This window comes from Calliphora vicina, chromosome 3 (genome assembly GCF_958450345.1).
Source record: "Calliphora vicina chromosome 3, idCalVici1.1, whole genome shotgun sequence".
NCBI classification, from domain to species: domain Eukaryota; kingdom Metazoa; phylum Arthropoda; class Insecta; order Diptera; family Calliphoridae; genus Calliphora; species Calliphora vicina.
In genome coordinates this window covers 57,178,010-57,200,388 of record NC_088782.1, presented here as the reverse complement: position 1 = coordinate 57,200,388, position 22,379 = coordinate 57,178,010, and the positions used below count along the sequence as shown (strand labels likewise).

Sequence of the window (22,379 nt, the reverse complement as noted above, 5' to 3'; positions counted from 1 at the left end):
CAATACTGTGAATGTGTGAAGAAGGGGAACGTGCGAAAGCAACTAAAAGTTGTCGTTGAAATTTAGGTCTATTTTATAATCTTGAATTTTGTTTTGTTTGGGTTTTTAAAATAATTGAATATTTGAAGATAATTTTTACAACAAAAATTCACTACAATGCAATCTTTTTGGTTTTCCTTTTATTGTATGCATCCATGTATGTATTGTTTTTGGTTTTTGTATTTGTTTGTTTTATGCCTTTTTGTTGTCGTAATTTCTGGTACAGATTGTAGAGCAAACAGACAAAGAAGTACGCTTTATGTAAATAAATATATAAGTAATGATTTCCTAGTCGATCTTTTTTAATCGTTTCTCGTTTCAGTTTTTTCTTGTTCTGTCTGCCGTGTGAAATAAATTCTTGATTAAATACACGTAGAGTATATCGAAAAATGCCAAGCCTTCTAAAGAACCGATAATATTTTATGTTTCGCTACAATTTTACAGATAAGAAAACCTTTCAAAAACTGTAGAGAGAGAGATCTGGAAAGCAATAGAGAGGTTTAAATGTACGTTAATGAAGTAAACAACGTTTTAAAAAGTACAGTAACAGTTACCAAATCTCTTTTACGAGAGCAGTGTAAAACTAAATAAATAAATAATCCATAATTACAGCTGTAGTCAGAAAAATTTGCACAGTATTGATGTGAAGCAAATAATTTTGTTTATAGAACAAATAAGTTTTAGGGGCCGAGAAACTCCTAACAAAAGTTGAGCTCGAATAGAAGCATAGTTTCCGTATACAATACGTATCGCTTATTTAATGAATCGATTTAAATCTTGTAGTAAATTTAATTTTCGTTCGGAATTTAAATAAAAAATTCAATGAAATTTTACACACTACAAAATATGGAGATTGGTTCATAAATGTCTTACAAATATTGAAATACTACTAAATTCAGATAAAATCATCTACACCTTTGTGGGTCACTTAGACTATTCTAAAACCGGTTAACGGGTTTTCTTTGAAAAACCAACCAGTTGCGAATATTTTATATTTTAGAATTATCCGACAGGCCGGTTATATAATTAACTGAAATAAAAATTAAATTAAAATTTAGATAAAACCATATTCGAAATATTGTCAAACAAATATTGTCCCAATACCCACCTTCTGCTCAGGATCACTTTCTGAGTCGATTAAGCGATGTCCGTCCGTCCATCTAAACCTTGTAATTAAAATACAGGTCACAATTAAAGATAATTCGACAAAATTTGGTACAAGCTTTTCTATTGTCCCAAGGAATTAGGTTAGAATCGGTTCATTATTTCTCCTAGCCCTCATACGAATGTCCTATCTGAAAATATTTAAGCTCTCATAAATACAATCTTAGTTATATAAATACCCAACCCAAATTCAACACTAATATGTTTTATATAAGCCGAATTCTCACCAACAAATATTGTGACCATAGGTCCATAGGTAGTCATAGCTCCCATATAAGGCCCACTTTTGAAAATCACTTTAACGAATCACTTTAACATGTCACCCATATACATTTAAAAAAACTGTTTATAACCATATTATCGGTGTAGGGTATCATATGGTATATAGTATTTTCATACTTCTTATAACCGAATTTGATAAAGCTTCCTTCGTGGTATAATTTTAAGTCCTTATTTTGTAATCTACGATTTCGCAAAGGTCATATTTTAATCAGCGTATGGATATGTATTTTATTCAAAATTTAATTGAGTTTGAATTTAATATTAAAATAACGTTACCGAAATAACGTCAAACACTGTATACGCTAAGCTACCGTTATCGAAATAACAGAAATTACCGTTACCGAATAATCCGTTTTGAATCGGTAGTCAGCTTGATTTTACCAGGGGGCTCGCATTCGTAATCGCAATAAATTTCGAATGCTTCTTAATCTTAATAAATTTCTATACATTTTATTCGATATCGAATAACGGAACCCAAAAAATACGAAAACTCGCACGTTCGAATAAGTATTCGCTCTTTTTGATATTTATAAAAGGTCGAAAGATCAACTTTTTAAAAATCAAAAAGTTGACTTATTGTTTCAACTCTACAACATTTATAAATTTCAGTGATGATAATAATTAGAAGAAAAAACGCTTGGAAAAACCATTAAATATTAGATCATTAAATATATAAAGAAATATATAATTTAGTAAAACTATTTGTAGAATGTTTAGAAAAATACAAATAACCTAAATTTGTTTTAATACTTTTTCAAAATATTCCATATAAATAAATTTTTAAACGTTAAAAGCATCTAAATGCACAAAAACAAGTGTGAAAAACAAAAAGTTAGCAACAATGATTTCAGGCTGTTTTTAACAAACGAAAATTGTACGAAAACGTCTTTAGACGACGAATACACAATAAAATTGGTTTTTATAAGTCAGTTGAATTTGTTTGTTCGTTCATACAATTTTTTGTGTCAAAAATTTAAATTTTCAAACTCATTTGTCAGTTTAACAATATTTTACCAAACGCCGGGAAAAGTTTTGGAACACAACTAATCATTTTAACCAAAGTTGTCATTAAAAATCAAAATGGATGCATCAGAGAAGAAGTGGTAAATTAGTATAATAGTAAATTGAAGAAAATTATTTGTATTAAAACAGAATCTCAATAGCTTCAAGGTAACGAACAGTCGTCAATTCCAAGTCTTGGTTAGTTTAATGGAAGGGAATTTACAATTGGCTAGATGCATACCATCTAATACAAGAGAAAAACTATCTGCGGAAGAGGCATGGAATGAAATAGCACGGGAAGTGAACTCATTTGGTCCACCAGAAAGGACGGGATTCGAATGGAAGAAGGTACACATTTGAATTATTCAAAACTGCAACATACTTATGAACATGTACATTAGAATGAGCCGAGGATTAGCTTTTTGGGAATACCACTATGAGTTGATAACGAACAAATCAGTAAATAGCAGAGGTGGAAAATGAAAAATTTTAACTTATTTTCATATTAGCGTAACTTTATGTTGCATATAGAGTCTTTTACCGCACATTTTCGTTTCCCGGGAAATCGGGATTTATTTTGAAATTTCCCGGGAATTCCGGCCTAGAACAAATTATTAAATTTTAAGGAGGTAGACTTCGTTAAAAAGCTAAAAAATGTGTTTGGTTTTAAAATGTAATTGGATACACATAAAAAATTCTTTAAAAATTTAATATAAGAAATAAACTAATGTTGTTTATATACAGACCTGTCACCCATTTATATCGGAATGGCTTCAATTTCCGTTAGATTTTGTTCTATCTTCGTTAGATTCCATTCCGGGAATTCCCGTGAAAATCTTTAATTGCATATCATCTGTAAAAATAGTGTTATATAGAAAATACTGGTATACTGAAAATTTTATATACAAATTACTGTTATAAACAAAATTGTGTATAGAAACTATTATTATAGACATGATTTTCTATAGAAAATTCAGTTATACGCAAGATTCTATGGAAAATACTTTTATTCACAAGATTTTCTATGGAGAATACAGTTATACACAAGATTTTCTATAGAAAATGATATTATACACAAGATTTTCCAGAGAAAATGTTATACAAGAGATTTTCTATAGAAAATATTGTTATACACAAGATTTTCTGTTGATAATACTGTTATGCACAAGATTTGCTATTGAAAATAATGTTATACTCAAGATTTTCTATTGAAAATACTGTTATACACAAGATTTTCTAAAGAAAATATTATTATGCTTAAGATTTTCTATTGAAAACACTATTATACATAAGATTTTCTATAGAAGATACTACTATATACAAGATTTTCTATAGAAATTACTGTTATACACAAGATTTTCTATAGGAAATACTGTTATACACATGATTTTCTATAGAAAATACTATTATACACAAGATTTTCCAAAGAAAATCTTATTGATTTGTTTCCAATATTGTGCAATCTATTAGGTTAGTTTAAAATGGGTGTGTACTTTAAAGGACACTTTCAATCGGAAACCATGGGATCCGTTGTGATATATACAATTCAGGATATACCCTAGAGTTGAAAGCCTTCCACAATAAAACAGTAAACAAATTAAAAAAATAAATATTTGCTGCAATATGTTTCTACCAAGATTTGACCAAGATAAATACCTATGATTTTCATTGACATTAATTTCGAACAAATTTGTGAAATTTTTTTTCAGGAATTAAATTCTCTGGTAGGGAACTAAAGAGCTAACTATCATTCTCTGATTTCCGTTTCCGTGGTATTCCTACAAATATGTGTTCTACGGAACACTCTAATGTACAGGTATTAATTTATATTATTTATAAGTTATCTTTAGATTTGGGGTGACTTAAAATGTCGTACTAAGAAAAAGGTACTCGAAAATACTAAAATTCTCAATGCCAGCGAGGATGGTTCCAGTCGCTTAATCTTCTTAAGTGATTTAGAGCAGTCTGTTGATAGAATATTGCAATTTTCAACTATGGCTACAGCGGATGAATCCGAGGAATTTGATACTGTTTTTAATGATTTGTTAACACCATATGATGTCAAAATTGAGACAGATGCCGCAGCAACAACGTCACAACATGATCGAGGAAACATCAATAAATGTAAAAACTCAAAAGCATTTGCGGCCAAAAGAAGCAAACAATTATATCAACAACAAATAGGAAAAAGAAAAATCGATAAGCAGGTAATCCAGTTTAAACTTTTACAGCAACAGGTCCAAACACAAGACAAAATGTTTAAGGTAATGAAAATGCAAGCAGCAGCCACAAAAGCTATCGCAGAAGCAACAAATAGGCAGGCTGAGGCTTTGGCCACAATAGCAGATTCAACAAAAGTAATAGCACAATCGGTACAGGAAGCATTAAAGCATTTGAAGAGCGATTCAAATATGTCTACTTAAAATGCAATAATAATTTAACATTTTAATAACTGGACAGAAGAAGCAAATTATAAGTAGAAATGAATTCTTCTAAATTATTTCTAAATAACGGAGAGTTTATTTATGCTCTAACTTTTTTAAAATTTTAATAGTTTTATAATTATGTATAAGATATATGTATGTATAATTAGCTAATTACTTAATAATAAAGTATTAGTTTGACAAACAAAAAAACACTGTAATTTAATTGTAATACCAATCAAAAACTAGCAGCTTTCACTTACCTTACTTATTCATAATCAATTTTTAAATTTACAAATTTTATTTTATAAACCTTTTGATTTTAAAAATTGATTATGAATAAGGCCATTAGAGTTTAACTATTTCCATACGCATTTTTTGCAATTATTTGTTTAATTTCTTTTTTATTTTGGTTTATATTTTTGTCTACAGAAAATTTTTGTGAATTTGTTTTTTTTTTTTTTTTAATATTCTATAACAATTTAAGATTTATAATTTTAAAATGCCTTAAAATTCACTAAATAATTTAAAATTTATGTTTACAAATCAATTTATTTAATATTCAATCAGACAGTATTTTTAAAGTTTTATGATACAGATATATAATTTACAAATGATATAAACTTTATAAGTTTGAAAATAAAACCTTAAAAATATTGCTGGTTCTCTTAGCATATGAAAAACAAAATAGTTTAACTACAATTCGTTCAAAATTAAAAACTATAATATAATTTAAATGAAACTTAAAAAACCAAAACTTTTTTGTATTATATTTTTAAATTTCCTAAATTGCAATCGATATTTGTATTTGTATATTTATTGTAGACACTAAACATTATCGAAACACTGGAAGGACGACATGTTTGTAAGTGTGTTAAAAAAAACAGCAAAAAAACAACCACAAGCAAAACGTACACAATTTAACAAATGTCTTCCTAGTTTATAATTAATAAAAAATGCATCTCATTTAATATAATTTAAAAAAGTTCTGTTTTATGAAACATATTAATGGATGGTATCTTGTTTGAAACAAAATACACTGGCTTGATTTTTTTAATTAAATTATAAAAAATAAACAAGTAGTATGTATAAAATAAAACTGAGATATTTTGGTTTTCTTTTTTTTGTTTGTTAATTTTTTCACTCTCACTTCTTCCTTTTTTAATATTAAAATACATTATTTTCGTTTTATTTTTTTTTTAAACCTTTAAGAAAGCTGCTTTAAATAAATGTGCAGGGGGAGTTCATTTCGAACAATATTTTTGTAGGTTTTTGTTTTTATTTTTAACATTTACTTATTTAAACTACTTGTACGAACGCCAGATTTGCCAAGCACAAAACGCAGCTGACAGAAGAGTAACACTGCGATGTAAATATTTGGTTTTCGTGTTGGGTTGGTAGCCCAAGATCACAGGCGAAGAAACATCAGCTAAGGGCAGTTTGTTGAGAACTTCTTCATTATTTTCCACCTGTTGACAAGAACAATATTAGGAAAATTAGTTACATTGCATAGGAAGTTTAGATTAGCATATCCGCTAAAATATATAAATTTTTAATGCATTTCGAAATTTATATTAAAATTTTTTGATATCATTAGTTGGAACAAATCAAGATCCCCAGCGCAACTTAATTTGAACAATATTTTTTATGTTTATAACTATTTTCAAAGATTGGCTACCGTTGTCGCTAAGCTATAGTTACCTTTCAGCTCAACTACCGTTACCCAAATAACTGTAATTACCGTTACCTATATTATCGCTAAAATACAGTTACACAATATGTTCTGGAAAACGCAGCGTTTTCATATCGCTTTCGTTTTGAAAAACGCATTTCAGCATGTTCAGTAAAACAATCAAATTTAACTAATGTAAAAAAAATTTACATTTATTCATAACTCATTTCGAGATATTCGAATGCAAAGACGCACATGCTCAACTTTTCTCATTTGGATATAACTATTGCACGTTTTGTTTTGATAAATGTTCATAAATGGGAACATTATGCATCGACTTTTGCTCTCTTTAACATCTTTCTGAGGGTATAGAAATGTGATTGTAACGTAACACATAGGTATGAGCGGACAAAAATATTTTCTTCTTAGAATATAAATACTTCCATTTCATTTAGGGACCTTGATTTAAGCCGAAACAAATAAATAAACAGAAATATTAAAAAATGTTCAAACTCTGCTAATTTACTAATACCTGGTATTGGCAGCAGGGATCATAATTCCATGAGACTGTATACAAACCGGTACAAAATAACGATACGGCACACATGGGACCAGCAATAACAGGACGGTTATGCCACAAAAGACTTGACAGCAATGATGCCATACCCGACACAACAGCTGTTTTATGCAAACAATTGCCCACTGTTATCCAACGGCCCGTTTCATCACCCAATCTTGGTGGCTCTATGATAATATAATCAACTTTGGCCTCCAGAGCCTTGTCGAGTTCGGCTTCGAAGCGTTGATGAGCATTGGTACTGTCGTATACCTCACGGATAATGTGAAATGTGGGGACTTTTTTTGAACTGAAATATTAAAAAAGAAAAAAAAAGAAATTCAATAAACAAGCCTTTAGAATTAAGATAAATTAATCTAGTTTCGAGTTCAAGGTCAGGATTACTTTTAAGATGTTACTGTTGATGTTGAGAATGTGATGATGCGTCGTAGTATGAAGTGGTAGACTTAAAATAAACAAACAATAACACCCCAAATACCTCCCACAAAGCGTTTGATAGATGGCGAATTTGAATGTAAAGACAGAATGTAAAGGAGAATAAGTTCAAGACTTAAGTAAAAATAAAAAAAAATAAACTGAAAAAAGCTCATTTAACACAAAGAAAATGTCCATCAAAAGTTAATTATAATTAATCGTTTTGCAATACATTTTCTAATAATTCCATTTCATAGGCAAGAAACTCTAAAATTAGCATTGCATAACAATTAATAAAACATCTAAGGAAAAATGCATTCATCATTCTTTCCCCCAGCCGAAGAGATGATGATATATAGTCAGTTGTCTTTGTACCACAGTACTTTTTCTCCATCAGTAACTCTATTCATAACACAAATACTAACCTTTCTTCTACGTTGCTAACCATTTTAAAGTCTTTTTCTTAAAATTTAAACATTTATTTACACACTTTTTAATTTTTTACTTGATTGAGTTGGTTTCTTTACGTTTTTTAACACAAAATTCCAATTTCGGCGAGTAGGTCTACGCAAAAAAAACATATATCTCACCGCGGAATTTGAAGGAAAGCAAAATAACAAAAAAATCACTTTAACATTAGGTTGCCACCCTACACATATTATGATTTTTACGATTTTTGATGCAAAAAGTACCATAATCACAATTTTTAAGGCCCCGACATTTCAATATTTTAAAAACTTCAGCATGTACCAAACAAAACTCATCTATAACAAGGCATATTTAACCAGGTGGCAGCGTAACGCCAGTTGACTATTTTTTGCTCTACTCGTGTTTTGCCTTGTGAAATGTCAAAAGCTTGTTTACAAAAAATTTTAAATTTGTTATAAGATTAAAAAGATTATTTTATATTTAAAAAAGTGAGTATTTGTCACCGCTTTATGTGTATAAAATATTTAAAAGTGTTAAAAAAAACTATGTGAATTTTTTTTTTGACACTACACGGTTTTGCACAAACAAAAGTGATTATTGTTCTTGTATTGTTGTAATTGTTGTAGTTACGCTGCCACCTTGTTAATACATCTTGATCTATAAACTCCTTGTTAAACACAGGACAAGTAAGAGTAAATCATCCTGTTAAAATCTGGGGTATTGAATTTTATTGAAGGCCATAAAATATGGAGATGGGTTTGTGAATTCCAGTTTGGTCTTGATTTGTTTCAATGAGATATGTGTTTTTTGAAAATTTAAGGCATTATTGGATTTTCATTTTATTGACTTAGTTTTGTCTTCTAATTTGCAAATTGTGTGGCATCTTTGCTCATCTATTGTTCTGATACTATTGTGAATGCTTGTAATACAATGACGTATTCAGGGATGGAAAATTAAATTTTTGTTAGGTAAAAAAATATTCAAATACCCAATTCAGACGAATATTTTTAGAACGGAATTAATTTGCGTTCGTACGATGAATTTTAGTTGAAATTTAGTTGCATTTTTTTAAATGTGGAATATTTAGAATTAAAAGTTTTAAGTTTAATTTTTGGTCGGAAAAAAGTCGAACTGTCGAAACTTGAGATGACAATACGATATCTCAAAAGTTCGATTAACTAAAAATGTTCGGAAAAAGTAGAATAGTTGATAAAAATCGAAAAAAGTCTACTTTTCTGGTGATTTGGCGGATTTGCTTGTCATAATTTTTGTTTATATTCGCTCGAGCTGTCAAAGTCCATATTAATGGACCTTGATTGTTGTGAACCCTTTGAAAATTAATTATTTATTTATCTCAAAAACCCATAAAAATAAATGGTTTTGTGTCATCCTATTGTCCTTATTAATTTTACTGCCAAGGCAGATTGATCAAGGTACAGCTGCTGGGTTTGTCATTCCGTTTGTAATTTCGATATTTTTTCATTTGCGACACCATAAAGTATATTTTCTGAATTGTTATAGACTTTGATTGGTACTTCACCAATTTTCCCCAATTTCTTTTTCACCAACATTTTTTGATAGTCACAAACAACATAATAATGAAAAACATTGAGCATGTTTCAATACTTTCAAGTTTCATTAATTTTATGGATGACTGTGAACACTTAAATCTACTTTTTATGTGCCACCCTGTCATATTGTTTCCTTCTCACTGTTCCGTTGACATGTAAATACACAAATGAAAAAAAACTTTCTCCCAAATTGAACTTTGAAATTTCTCCCTGTCATTTTATAAACTTCTTCAAGAGCAGACGCGTCCGTGAAAATCGGTCGTCAGTGTTGAATCAATTTGGAAATTCTTTGACTAGTGACCAATACTAAATTAATACAAAACGAAATGGAGGTAACTTATAAACTAATTTATGGTAATACAATCAAATTTAATTCGTTATTTCTTTGCAGCTAGAAATTTTAAATGCCAAAAACTCCAAACCCTATGGCAAAGTAACGGCACCGGCAGCCACTAACATTGGTGACTTAAGGGAGCTGATACACCAAAAGTTAAAATCAACACCAGATTCCAATAGACAATCGCTGCGTTTGGAACCCCGTGGTAAATCTGTAAAAGACACTGACACTTTGCAGTCATTAAATTTACGTGCCGGCGACCGTGTATACATTAAGGATTTGGGACCACAAATTGGCTGGAAGACTGTGTTCTTGGCAGAATATGCCGGACCACTTATTGTATATTTGCTCTTCTATACACGACCAGAATTAGTGTATGGCAAATCGGCTACACTTCCCATTACACTAACAACACAGTAAGTGGTTTATAAATATAATAGTGGAAGTTAAAATGTTATAAAAGAAAAAATGACAAAGATTAGCTAAAAACATAAAACATACTAAATTGTAACTTTCTTTTTCTGTCAAAGCATTAAGTTATTAATAGCAATAAACTTGAATTGAGTTAATTGCAACACAATGAAATAATCATCGCGCATAATGATGTTTAACAGCTTAAACAAAAATTTAACCCAATTTGACCTTTTCGATTTCGATTAGCGCATCGAAATGTCGTAACAAAAACTTCATCAACTAAACGCGCATAAATGTATAATTTTAGCTTTTTTCTTTTTAATTTTTTGAATTAATTATCTCCACCTGTTACTATGGTCAGTTGTATGTCATTAATTTTTTTTTGTTGTTTTAAATTTATTTTAGCATTGCTGCGGCTTGTTATACCGTGCACTATATGAAACGTTTGTTGGAAACAATATTTGTGCATCGTTTCTCTCATGCTACTATGCCCATGCGTAATCTCTTTAAGAATTGCTCTTATTACTGGGGATTTACCGCTTATGTATCCTATCATGTCAATCATCCATTGTTTACTGAACCCTGCATGTGCCAAGTTTGGGCTGCATTAGCTGGATTTGTGGTAAGTTAAAATTTAGGTCATAGACATTCATAGAAATCTAATTATAAATACAAATTGAGTAGAAAGAAAAAACCTGAAAATAATTAACATTTTCAAATGTTAATAATGAGGTCTCAGTAAACAAATTTACATTGTTCAGATTAAATATAGAAATAGACAATTTTACTACAAATCGTAGCCTAAAATACCTTTAGTACTAAAGGTATGCATACAGTTTTTTCATTTCAACTTAATAGACTTTGGAAAGAAAGAAACACACATTTGTATACCCTTCACCATGAGTGACAAGTTTGTAATTTCTAAATTTTTTATTTGCGACCCCACAAAGTATATATACTCTGGATCGATATAAATAGCTGACCCGATATAGCCATGTCCGTCTGTATGTTGAAATCAACTTTCCGTACCCCCTAAATAACTTACATACATTAATCATACATCAATATATCTCATATATACCCGGTTCGATTGCTATTAAAAATCGAGGAAATCGGCCCATAAATGGATTAAACCAGGGCAACCTCTATTTTTGATCTACATATATCAGGATTACAAGGTCATTAATATAGACAATATGGATATCTAAAAAATCTTTTGCAACGACTATATAAAGCCATAGTAAGTTGGTACTACAATGGGTCGAATAAAGAATTCAATATTTATCATAAATAAGCTTGTGTTTTCTAAGATAAAGGTTTTGAATATAGTCCCATGTTATTTATTTCATCGTTAATTATACCCTTCACCTTCGTGAGAAGGGTATATATAAGTTTGTCATTCCGTTTGCAATTTCCACAATATAGTTTTCCGACCCTATATAGTATAGTATATATTCTGGATCCTTATAGATAGCGGAGTCGATTAAGGCATGTCCGTCTGTCTGTCTGTTGAAATCAATTTTCTGAAGACCCCAGATATCTTCGGGATCCAAATCTTCAATAATTCTGTCAGACATGCTTTCGAAATGTTTCCTATTTATCAGCAAAATCGGTCCACAAACGGCTGAGATTGAGGAAAAAACCAGGACAACTTCGATTTTTTACCTATATCTGGATTACTAAGTCATTAATATACAGTGGTGGCCAGGAATTTAAGACAAAAATTGTTTGCTAAATTCCACGTGATTGTCAATTATTTTTTCAAATATTTCCACAAATATGTATGCATGAGGACTGTTTTAACACACAAGTGTGTTTTAGTCGACTGTGTCAATTCATACATATTCACCACGAACAAATACAATTTTTTACAACTTGAACAAAAAAATTTTTTTTTAAATAAACATATATTCTCACATTTATATCATTATATTTTTATTATTATAAAATATTCGGACCAAATTTCGTATTTTTAGTTCCATTAGTTTCGCTCATATCATGTTATTAACAGCGGATGTTCGCTGAGGTGGGTCAACGTATTTCCACATATCTTTGTCCATATATGTTTTACCGATTTTTCCAAACATTTTTCAGAAACTAGAAACATTAATAATAAATTTCATACCCTTAGAGGTTTTTTTTTGGCTCTATCGCACTTAAAATTCAGTTGGTGAAAAAAATCAAGTATTTGTCTTAAATTAGTGGCCACCACTGTAGATAATATGGATATCTAATGATAGATATTTCAAAGACCTTTGCAACGACGTATATAAGACCATAGTAAGTTGGACCTACAATGGGTCAAAATCGGAAAAAAAAAAATTGAAAAATAAATAAAAAAAATTTAAAATTTGAAGAAATGAAAAAAAACAACTTTGGAAAAAATAATTGTTGCTTACCTAAAAATATTTAAAATTTGTATTTTGAAGTATAATTTGGTGAAGGGTATATAAGATTCGGCACAGCCGAATATAGCTGCTCTCTTACTTGTTTTTATATAATATGTATAGATTAGATAAGTATTATGCAAAATAGGTTTTTAAAAATATATTTAATTTTGTTTTTTTTTTAGTTTTGCGAGTTGGGTAATTTCTCAATCCACATTGCTTTGCGTAACTTGAGACCACCCGGCACTAAAGTGCGCAGAATTCCTGTACCAGATGGCAATCCTCTAACCAACTTGTTCCAGTAAGTTATTTCCTATATATAGTAATTAATATTTTATCACAAATGTAACTATAACTTTGTTTTCTGTTTTTTATTATTTTTAGCTTGGTATCCTGCCCCAATTATACTTATGAAATTGGTGCCTGGGTTTCATTCTCCATTATGACTTCTTGTCTATCAGCTTTCTTGTTTGCCGTTGCTGGTGCCTATCAAATGACCGTTTGGGCCATGGGTAAACATCGTAACTATCGCAAGGAATTCAAAGACTATCCCAAACAAAGACGTGCCATTTTCCCATTTGTGCTCTAAGTTTTTAAAAAGTGTTTCTTGCTTTTCAAAGCATTTTCCCTACAAAAAACAACATTTCCACTTTTAACTTTAGCAAATTTACATGTAAGACAATCTTCCCTTTTATATATGAAGATTGTATGTATGATCTTTCATTTGACAAATTTTTGGTGTGTATTGGTTAATTGCAGTAGTCGGTAATTTTCTAGTGAGTTACTGTTAGCACTGTAACCTTTTAATTATTAATGTAATTTTAAATTGTACGTATTTATATGGCATATGTAAGTGTGAAATATTAAAATCAATAAATAAAACTGGTTTTGAGAAACTAATAAAATGGTGTGATGTTTAATTTTTATTTTATATAAATCTGGGTTTCTACTGAATTCTGTGTTATTTGAAAGGTTTTGTTTAGAACGCAATTAAATATCTTTGAGTTGTACGATGTAAACAACAACACAGTGTACCAAGACAAGCAGAAATTAATTCCATTATGTAATGTTCCAATAATAGTTAGTTTGAACAACTTATAGGTCGTGTTATTTAATACTATATTAAACTTTTTTTTTTAATTTTATGTGGATATCAACATTTTTAAGAGATTTGTGCTCGTTAAAGTGATTTTCGGAAATGGGTTTTATATGGAAGCTAGTCAATTATGGATTGATCCGCAAAAAATGTCCTTTTACATATCTACATATATGTATATAAAACAAGTAAGAGTGCTATATTCGGCTGTGCCGAATCTTATATACCCTTCACCAAATTATACTTCAAAATTTTAAATATTTTTAGGTAAACAAAATTTAATTTTGTTTCCAGTTGTTTTTTGAATTTTTTGAAAAAAAAAATTTTTCGATTGTTATTTTAAATTTAATTATTTTTTTTTTTAAATTTAAAATTTTTTTTTTTTAAATTTAAAATTTTTTTTTTTTTTAAATTTAAAATTTTTTTTTTTTTAAATTTTAAAATTTTTTTTTTGTTTTTTCAATTTTTTAGGTTCAAAATTTTTTTTCCCGATTTTGACCCATTGTAGGTCCAACTTACTATGGTCTTATATACGTCGTTGCAAATGTCTTTGAAGTATCTATCATTAGATATCCATATTGTCTATATTAATGTCTTAGTAATCCAGATATAGGTCAAAAATAGAGGTTGTCTTGGTTTTTTCCTCATATCTCAGCCATTTGTGGACCGATTTTGCTGATTTTAAATAGCAAAATTCTCGAAAGCATGTCTGACCGAATTATTGAAGATTTTGATCCCGAAGATATCTGGGGTCTTCAGAAAACTGATTTCAACAGACAGACAGACGGACAGACAGACAGACAGACAGACAGACAGACAGACAGACAGACAGACAGACAGACGGACATGGCTTAATCGACTCCGCTATCTATAAGGATCCAGAATATATATACTTTATAGGGTCGGAAATGAAAAATGTAGAAATTACAAACGGAATGACAAACTTATATATACCCTTCTCACGAAGCTGAAGGGTATAAAAATGAGAACAGCTGGAGCGATTTGGCTGATTTTTTTATTCGATTCGAAATTTTTAGGAAATGGTTTGTAAAGAAAAAAATCAGAAATTCTTGATAAAACTATGAAATTTTAAGTTTTTAATATAATACCTTCTTTTCACTTCTCTTTTTTCTTAATAACAGACATTTCTTGGAAAAACTTGAAGAGCTAAAATTTTTAATTTTACGAAATTTTAAAATATTAAAAAAAACAAGTAAGAGCTATATTCGGCTGTGCCGAATTTTATATGTATACCCTTCACCAAATTTTACTTCAAAATAATTTTTTTTTTAATTTTTTGGACAAAAAAATTTCGAATTGTTCTTTTTTTAAAAATTGTTGGCTTATTTCGGTAATGGTAGCTAAGCAGTAACTGCAATTTAAGTCTGACTTAAGGCCATTATAGTTTAAGGTAACTTTAAGCAATAGAAAAAGGTACCCTTAAAGTTAACTTTAATTATAAAGGCAAGTTGTAATAATGACCCTTAAATTATTAATGTTTATAAAAATTAAGAAGTAAGAGAGCTATATTCGGCTGTGCCGAATCTTATGTGCCCTTCACCAAATTATGTTTCAAAATTCAAATTTTAAATAAATGTTTTTTTAATTTTTTGGAAAAAAATTTTCGAATTGTTATTTAAAATTTTTTTTTTAAATTTTAAAAAGAAATTTTTTTTTTTTAAATCTTTTTTTTTGTGAAAAAAAAATCGGGTTAGAAAATTTTTTTTCCGATTTTGACCCATTGTAGGTCCAACATAATACTATGGTCTTATATACGTCGTTGTAAAGGTCTTTGAAATATCTATCATTAGATATCCATATTGTCTATATTAATGACTTAGTAATCCAGATATACATACATAGGTCAAAATCGAGGTTGTCCTGGTTTTTTCCTCATATCTCAGCCATTTGTGGACCGATTTTGCTGATTTTAAATAGAAAACTTATCGAAAGCATGTTTGACAGAATTATTGAAGATTTAGATGCCGAAGATTTCTGGGGTCTTCAAAAAATTTGATTTCAACAGAAAGACAGACGGACATGGCTTAATCGACTCCGCTATCTATAAGGATCCAGAATATATATACTTTATAGGGTCGGAAAATTATATTGTGGAAATAACAAACAGAATGACAAACTTATATGTATATACCCATCTCACGAAGGTGAAGGGTATAAAAATAAGATGACTAGTTGGTATTACATAGAAAAAAAGTTTCAACTTAAAAATAATGAACATGTTTTTATTCTGAATAAAAAAAAGTTTGGAAAAAAAAGTCATGTTCGATTAATATTTATTAAAAAATTCATTCCAATTATGAATTTCTGTTTTCCGGTAATATTATCAAAAAATTCACTGGTTTTTACTCACTTTTGACGCTCTCTGTAGGATATCGGTACGATAATTAAAATTATTTCGGTAACGGTTGCTTAGCGGTAACGATAGTAGAACTGAAAGACTATTTTAGGGGTAACTGACATGGGTGCACCAAAGAATCTGCGATTGTACGCTCTGTATAAGATCAATACTGGATCAATCACAGTTGTCTTTAAAATGGTTTTATACATGATGACTTTATATTCAAGTCTTACTTTTTTATTGGCCATTGATTAGGCATTTAACTTCATGAATTATTTATGGTGGGCCTCGTAACGCTAAAATTTAAATGTTCAATTTTTTGGAAATAAAGAAATTAAAGATTAATACCGTCACACTTTTACCACGCCATAGAATATTTACTTGTTTTGTAGATTACCGCCCTAAGACAATGAAAAACCGTTCTAATCGATGAAAGTTAACAAACAATTTTAAATTTAATTAACACTCTCATATAAGATAAACAACTATCAACCATAACAGTTAAGGAACTATAAAGCTTTTACATTAGGGTGGCGCTTATTGCTATCAGAACGAATATTAATTAATAAAATATATGTTAAAAATACAATTGATTCCAAATATAAAATCTATAATGACATATTTTATCCGGACAAGACTTTATATAGGTCTGTACATCTGCATGTTAAAGCCAATTAGATGTATACAATTTATTATAACTATTCTTTAATTTCATGCTAAATTTAATTCAACCCTAAAAACTATAGCACTTTTTGTGGGACCACCCTATTGCCCAAAAATATTATGGCTACTGAAAGTATGATGATGATCTATTAATGGAAACACATAAATCAATGGAATCAAATTTTGAAAATAAAATTTAGTCATCATTGTTAATGTTTAAACAATAGACGTTACAAAGTGCGAGCTCGTATTTTTACAAAAATGAAATTATTCCAAAGTGATATAGTAAGTGAATTAAAAAACTGATCTTTTAAATTATTATAACTGCCGAAAATTTATTTAAATTACAGTTGGGTGTTTTAATGTTTTGTTTCCTCACATACAATTCAGTAAATGCAGCCTGCAATGTATGCCAAGAGAATAATGTTGCCTGTGTTAATTTGACTTCATATCATATGTGTTTTGGAGGTAAATTCCCATGTTTTATAAATTTTGTGTCCATATATTAAAGCCTGCTAAAATATTTAGGTACCAAACCCAATACTGAGCAATTATTCTCCTGTCCGGAGGGTTTAGTTTGCACGAATTTGCCAAATATCTGTTTTCAACGCAGCACTTTACCAGCTAGTTGTGGTGATACTTCCAGTTGTGGCAAATGCAATTCAAATCAAGTTTTTGCTTGTACTACACGCACAACATTTGCCTTCTGTTTTGGCTCCACAATACCTTCGGAAGTGGTGGGATCTTGTCCTGGTGGTAAAATATGTGATGCTTCCAGTGCCGATTTTTGTGTAGATGAATTAACGGTAATATCGTGTGTTCGAGTTTAAGTTAAAATTATGTTATTATATTTTATTTTTATATATTTTTTAGCCGAATTCTATTGTATGTGATTTGGAACAACCACCAGCTTCATCATTTCTACGAAAATTATTTTACTATGCACAACATTTTGATAATCATACTGAAAACTAAATTGTATGTGTGTTGTTACTTATAATAAATAATCCCCACTGAAAATATTCAGAGTACTCGGAATTGTAATCAATTTTATATGCTGTACTTGGTGTTGCTTACTATGTATTTGTTTTACTTGTAAGGGTATAGCAATAGACTAGTACTCGGTTGTAAAATATCATTTATTAAAGTGATAAAAAATAAGAATCCATTAAATACAAATCAAATTTCAATTTCTTTATACAGAAAAGATATTTTAAAACAAAGTATACCAAGTAGTCCGACTCTCAATTTTTTTAAATTACTCTCTCACATATACGGGTACCGTGTGAGTTCAGAGAAATGTTAACCAATGAAATGTCTTGAAATTTTAACTTTTAAATTTTGATAAAAATAACGTTTTTTACACATTATTACACTAACACATGTTATTCTTTATTTTTTTAAATCACTTTTTGCACATTTTCATTGTTAAAACGTTTATATTTTGCACAAATCAAGAAAAAATATTTTTGGAATTTCTGACATGTAATTTTTTGTTATTGTAGAATTTAAATTATAGGACAGAGTTCCAATTTTTGGTATTGAAAATTCATACAAATTAAAATTTAAAACATTTTTATAGAACTCTGTTGCCTGGAGAAAATTTAAAAGGTACCAACACATGTGTAATTTTGTTACTAACACATGTATAGAGTTAGGTACTTTTTCACTAATACATGCTTATAGTTAGGTACTGCTGTCAAAGAGTTGGACTACTTGTTATACTTTGTTTTAAAATATAATTTTTTTTTTATTTCATTCAATAAAACTTAAGATATTTACAGACGACAATACTATTACAATTACAATAGTACTAACATTTGTCAAAAACTCTAGTATCATAATACTAGTATACTAAACAAAATACAAATGATTTTTTTGATTTATCGATATTCAAACACTTTTTAAAACAATTCAAAACATAGGGTTCAACATCTGAGAATATCACTGAAAATTTATTTTTGACAATTGGCAAATTGGAATTCAACAATCTTTATTGTCAAGAGAATTGCATTCCAATTTGCCTAAAATTAATTTTCAGTGATATTCTTTGAATTATTACAGAGTAATTATAATAAATGAACTTAAACCAAATTAAAATTTACTTTCAAATTATATAAAATATATAAATTCAAATAATTACCAAAAAATCACTAAATTATATTAAAAAGAAGATTTACTCTCTCTCAAATTTGATGGCTGACATAACGAAATATATAGATTTACATGAATTTGTTTTTGCAAGACATTCACCCTAACTATGAAAGAAATTTTAAAGTTAATTTTTGTAAAAGTCGACTTTATTTTAAAATAGAACTTTTGTTTTTATTTGAAAAAATTTTTCAATGAATGTAAATAAAAAAAATGAAATTTCAAAAAGTTAAAAAAACAAAATGTGCATAAAGGTTCAAAACAAAAAGCTTTCTTTTTAAATAATAAAACAATTTAAATTATATTTGATATTTGTTTTATGGTACGAAATTTAAAATAATAGTCAACTTTATGGACTTAAAATCGACTTTAATTCTTTTGTAGTTAGGCTGTTAGGTTTTTTGTATCACAGTAACGCTTCTATGTGTGTATATGTATTTTTATCTATGATTCAAAAACTTTGTATTTTCATATGTATCGGGTATGTACATATTTATAAATATAAATAAGTCAAACAATAAATATGAAGAAAATATAAAAAATAAATAAAAATTGCAGAAACAATCAGATATTTTGAATACTATCGTGTAAAAAAGTATTGCATTTTTTCAAAACGATTTCTTGACAAACCGGATGGATTTGATATTTTAAAATTGTAAAAGTGTTAATACAAAGTATTATCGTCTCTAAATATCGTTAATGAAAAATCAATAATTATTTAATATTTGTTCCCATACTTGCCAAGTAAAGAAACCGAACTGACCAAGTTCAAAATTATATGATATTCAATTAAAGATCTTCTTCATCGTCCATCAGTTCCTGGGATTGGCTCAACCAATTACGTACATCACGTAATCCCGGTAAACGAAAACGCCATTCGTCAGTGAAATACTTATAGACGGTCTCTCCTAAACGCAAAATATCCGTAGCAACTTGACGTTCATCCGGTTTCCATTCTCTTTCTGAATTGCCAAACATTTCCATGCGTAAGAGTGACACCATTGAGGCGCTAATGTAACGTTTAATGCCATTGAATAGTTGAGCTTTTGTTAGTGAATTTGATGAGATCGGTGGCGGTTGAGAAGTCGACTTTTTATTGTTATTTTCTAAAGATGTAGATACTGTAGCTTCTTGATTTTGCAGTGCTTGTAATTTCCAATATTTTTGTTCCAAAACAATGAATTTTTGTTGTACACTGTCGTGTTCTGTTTTTAATATTCTATAATCATTTTGTTTGTCATCAAAATTATTTTGTATACGATCAAGTGATTGTTGCAATTCTTCATGCCGTTGGATATGTCTATCTTTTTCATTTTTCATACTGTTTAAATCAGTTTTAACTTCTTTCAGTTCAGTTTCTGTAAATTCTAACTGTTGCTGTGTCGATTCTAATTTTCTTTTCAAATGTGTTATTTCGTCTTTTAATTTCATTTCATTAGCTAAATTATTAGACCGCACATTTTCCAACTCCAAATTTAATTGTTTTAGGTTTTGTTCTTTTGTCTCATAATCTTTAAAAGATTCCAAAAGCTTTTTCAACTCTTTTGTTTCTTGTTCTCTAAATATAAGTTTTGCTTTTATACACTCAAAACTGGCAGCCTGTTCCTTTAATTTCCTGTTTTCTTCACAATATTCCTGTAATTTATCACTAATATTTTTATTTTCATTCAATGTTCTTCTAATACTATTATTTTCCTTTTGCAGGGAAAGTAATCTCGTTTTGATTTGCTCATTTTCTTTGCAAGTTTCATTGAGTTTTGCGTTTTCAGTTTCTAATATAGACAGTTTGGCTTGCAAAATAGTACAATCTTGACTTGATTTCTTAAGTTCGGCCAGTTCATTTTGTACTATTTCAAGTTGGCCACTTATTGCTTCCGATACAGAAGTCCTCGTTTTATATGTTTTTAATTGAACTATGGTTGAATCTGGATCCTTTGATGACAAATCGTAATGCAAATTGTTTTCATCATCTTTATGTACTTCAACAAACTCTATTTCATCGTCTTCGGCTTCAACGTTATTGGTATTTATAAAATCATCATCCGTCAGTAATAAGTTGCCATCATCATTAACTAATTCATGTATATTTTCAATTTCATCCTCCTCTACAAAATGAATATCATCGCTGTTGACTAACTCACAACTATCTCTTTGAATCGACTCTGAAGCCAAAACAACTGCCGATACATCTTGCATTTCGTTTGCTGCCACATAATTTGTTATATTTAAAATTCTGCATTTTTTATTATTTACACTCGCACCAGCATGTTGTCCTTCATCATCGGAAATTTCTCTTGCTCGTTTCGAGTTTGGCGCTGTTACTTGTATAGTCTCAAGAATTTCCACAGAATTAACTAAAGGCTTTTCTGGATTCTCCATAATCACCTCTTCATATTCTACTGTATTATCAGAAACTTCATACTCCATATCTCCTGGTACATTTTCACAGTATTGTTGACGTTGCACCTCATTCAGTTTCTCAAATAAGATGTTATCATCCTCCAAATATAAAGGGCACTGGAAATTATTGGGCGGAATTAAATGTTTGAATTTAGTTTGTTCCAGCCTCACCAAAATACCATTTTCAATGTCTAATTCATAGTCAAGCGCCTGGTCTTTTGATAGTCGCATTAGTGTGGGTATTGCATTTGGAGCTAAACGATCCATTCGATAATTCATAAAACATTCTGGCCGAAAGTGCCGTGCACAGATGCTAGTATTTTTACGACGCACTTCAGAGAAATCCACCATATGTTCCATATTGGCATACAGGCGCCATTTCTTGTAGCGCACAGAGTCTTTAAGGGGAAAACGAAAGAAATGCATTCGTTCGAATTTCGCGTTACCTACATGGCAATTTCGGAAATTACAGCGGCAACCACCCATAATTGCATTGATGGCAGTAATTTATTATTTAATTTTTTAAATAAATCTCCTCCAGAAATTATGTTTTTTTGTTTACAATTTTTGACTTGTTCAGTGTGTATAAACAAATACATATAATACAACGTCGATCAGCCGGCGATAAATTTAAAAGACGCCGCCGCCAAAAATAATTCAGCCTAACTTTTATTTCTGCACCAGGGTTGGCAAATTTATTTTTTTATTTGTTAGACAATTCTACGCTCATATTTTTGTTACAAAATTTCTAACAAATTTATTTATGTTTAGCTTCATTTGTTTTAGCATATAGAAACCCATAGTTTAAATCTTATATACACATTTAAATTAACTTTTATTAAGTTTATTTTTTAAAGTTGAGTCTCAAATAAAAAATATTTAAAAAAATTTAATAACGTTCTATAGCTTGCCAAAACCAAAGAATACCGAAGCTAGTCTAATAACTGTTTTAAATAATGTGTTTCTAAAAAAACTCATTCCATACTTTTATTTAATTTC

The 22,379-nt window shown here is 29.3% G+C and overlaps 5 protein-coding genes across 6 annotated transcripts; 3 read left to right on the top strand and 2 right to left on the bottom strand.

The window, feature by feature from the left end:
• Positions 1-2,370: 2,370 nt before the first annotated feature.
• Positions 2,371-4,960, top strand: LOC135954646 (uncharacterized). Its single transcript, XM_065504856.1, has 3 exons — positions 2,371-2,588; positions 2,649-2,835; positions 4,338-4,960. Exons 1-3 carry the CDS (start codon positions 2,566-2,568, stop codon positions 4,908-4,910), a joined length of 783 nt encoding a protein of 260 aa, XP_065360928.1. The 5' UTR covers positions 2,371-2,565; the 3' UTR covers positions 4,911-4,960.
• Positions 4,961-5,284: 324 nt separating this feature from the next.
• Pmi (Transmembrane protein Pmi) lies at positions 5,285-8,182 on the bottom strand. Of its 2 annotated transcripts, none has more exons than XM_065504718.1 (3): positions 7,999-8,182; positions 7,115-7,448; positions 5,285-6,379 (listed from the first exon to the last, which is right to left on the bottom strand). In XM_065504718.1, the coding sequence occupies exons 1-3, from the start codon at positions 8,019-8,021 to the stop codon at positions 6,215-6,217; spliced, it is 522 nt and encodes a 173-aa protein (XP_065360790.1). In that variant the 5' UTR covers positions 8,022-8,182; the 3' UTR covers positions 5,285-6,214. The 2 variants fall into 2 exon arrangements, with proteins under 2 accessions (XP_065360790.1, XP_065360789.1); XM_065504717.1 differs by having other exon boundaries at positions 7,109-7,448; positions 7,999-8,181.
• A 1,563-nt stretch (positions 8,183-9,745) lies between these two features.
• Positions 9,746-13,616, top strand: Sc2 (trans-2,3-enoyl-CoA reductase Sc2). Its single transcript, XM_065504786.1, has 5 exons — positions 9,746-9,905; positions 9,965-10,326; positions 10,730-10,946; positions 12,897-13,012; positions 13,096-13,616. The coding sequence occupies exons 1-5, from the start codon at positions 9,900-9,902 to the stop codon at positions 13,298-13,300; spliced, it is 906 nt and encodes a 301-aa protein (XP_065360858.1). The 5' UTR covers positions 9,746-9,899; the 3' UTR covers positions 13,301-13,616.
• A 3,314-nt stretch (positions 13,617-16,930) lies between these two features.
• Positions 16,931-17,842, top strand: LOC135955152 (uncharacterized). Its single transcript, XM_065505462.1, has 4 exons — positions 16,931-17,114; positions 17,180-17,297; positions 17,358-17,635; positions 17,703-17,842. Exons 1-4 carry the CDS (start codon positions 17,091-17,093, stop codon positions 17,802-17,804), a joined length of 522 nt encoding a protein of 173 aa, XP_065361534.1. The 5' UTR covers positions 16,931-17,090; the 3' UTR covers positions 17,805-17,842.
• A 1,401-nt stretch (positions 17,843-19,243) lies between these two features.
• On the bottom strand, positions 19,244-21,946 carry LOC135955151 (myosin-11). Its single transcript, XM_065505460.1, has one exon. The coding sequence runs from the start codon at positions 21,864-21,866 to the stop codon at positions 19,770-19,772; it is 2,097 nt and encodes a 698-aa protein (XP_065361532.1). The 5' UTR covers positions 21,867-21,946; the 3' UTR covers positions 19,244-19,769.
• Between the last annotated feature and the right edge of the window lie 433 nt (positions 21,947-22,379).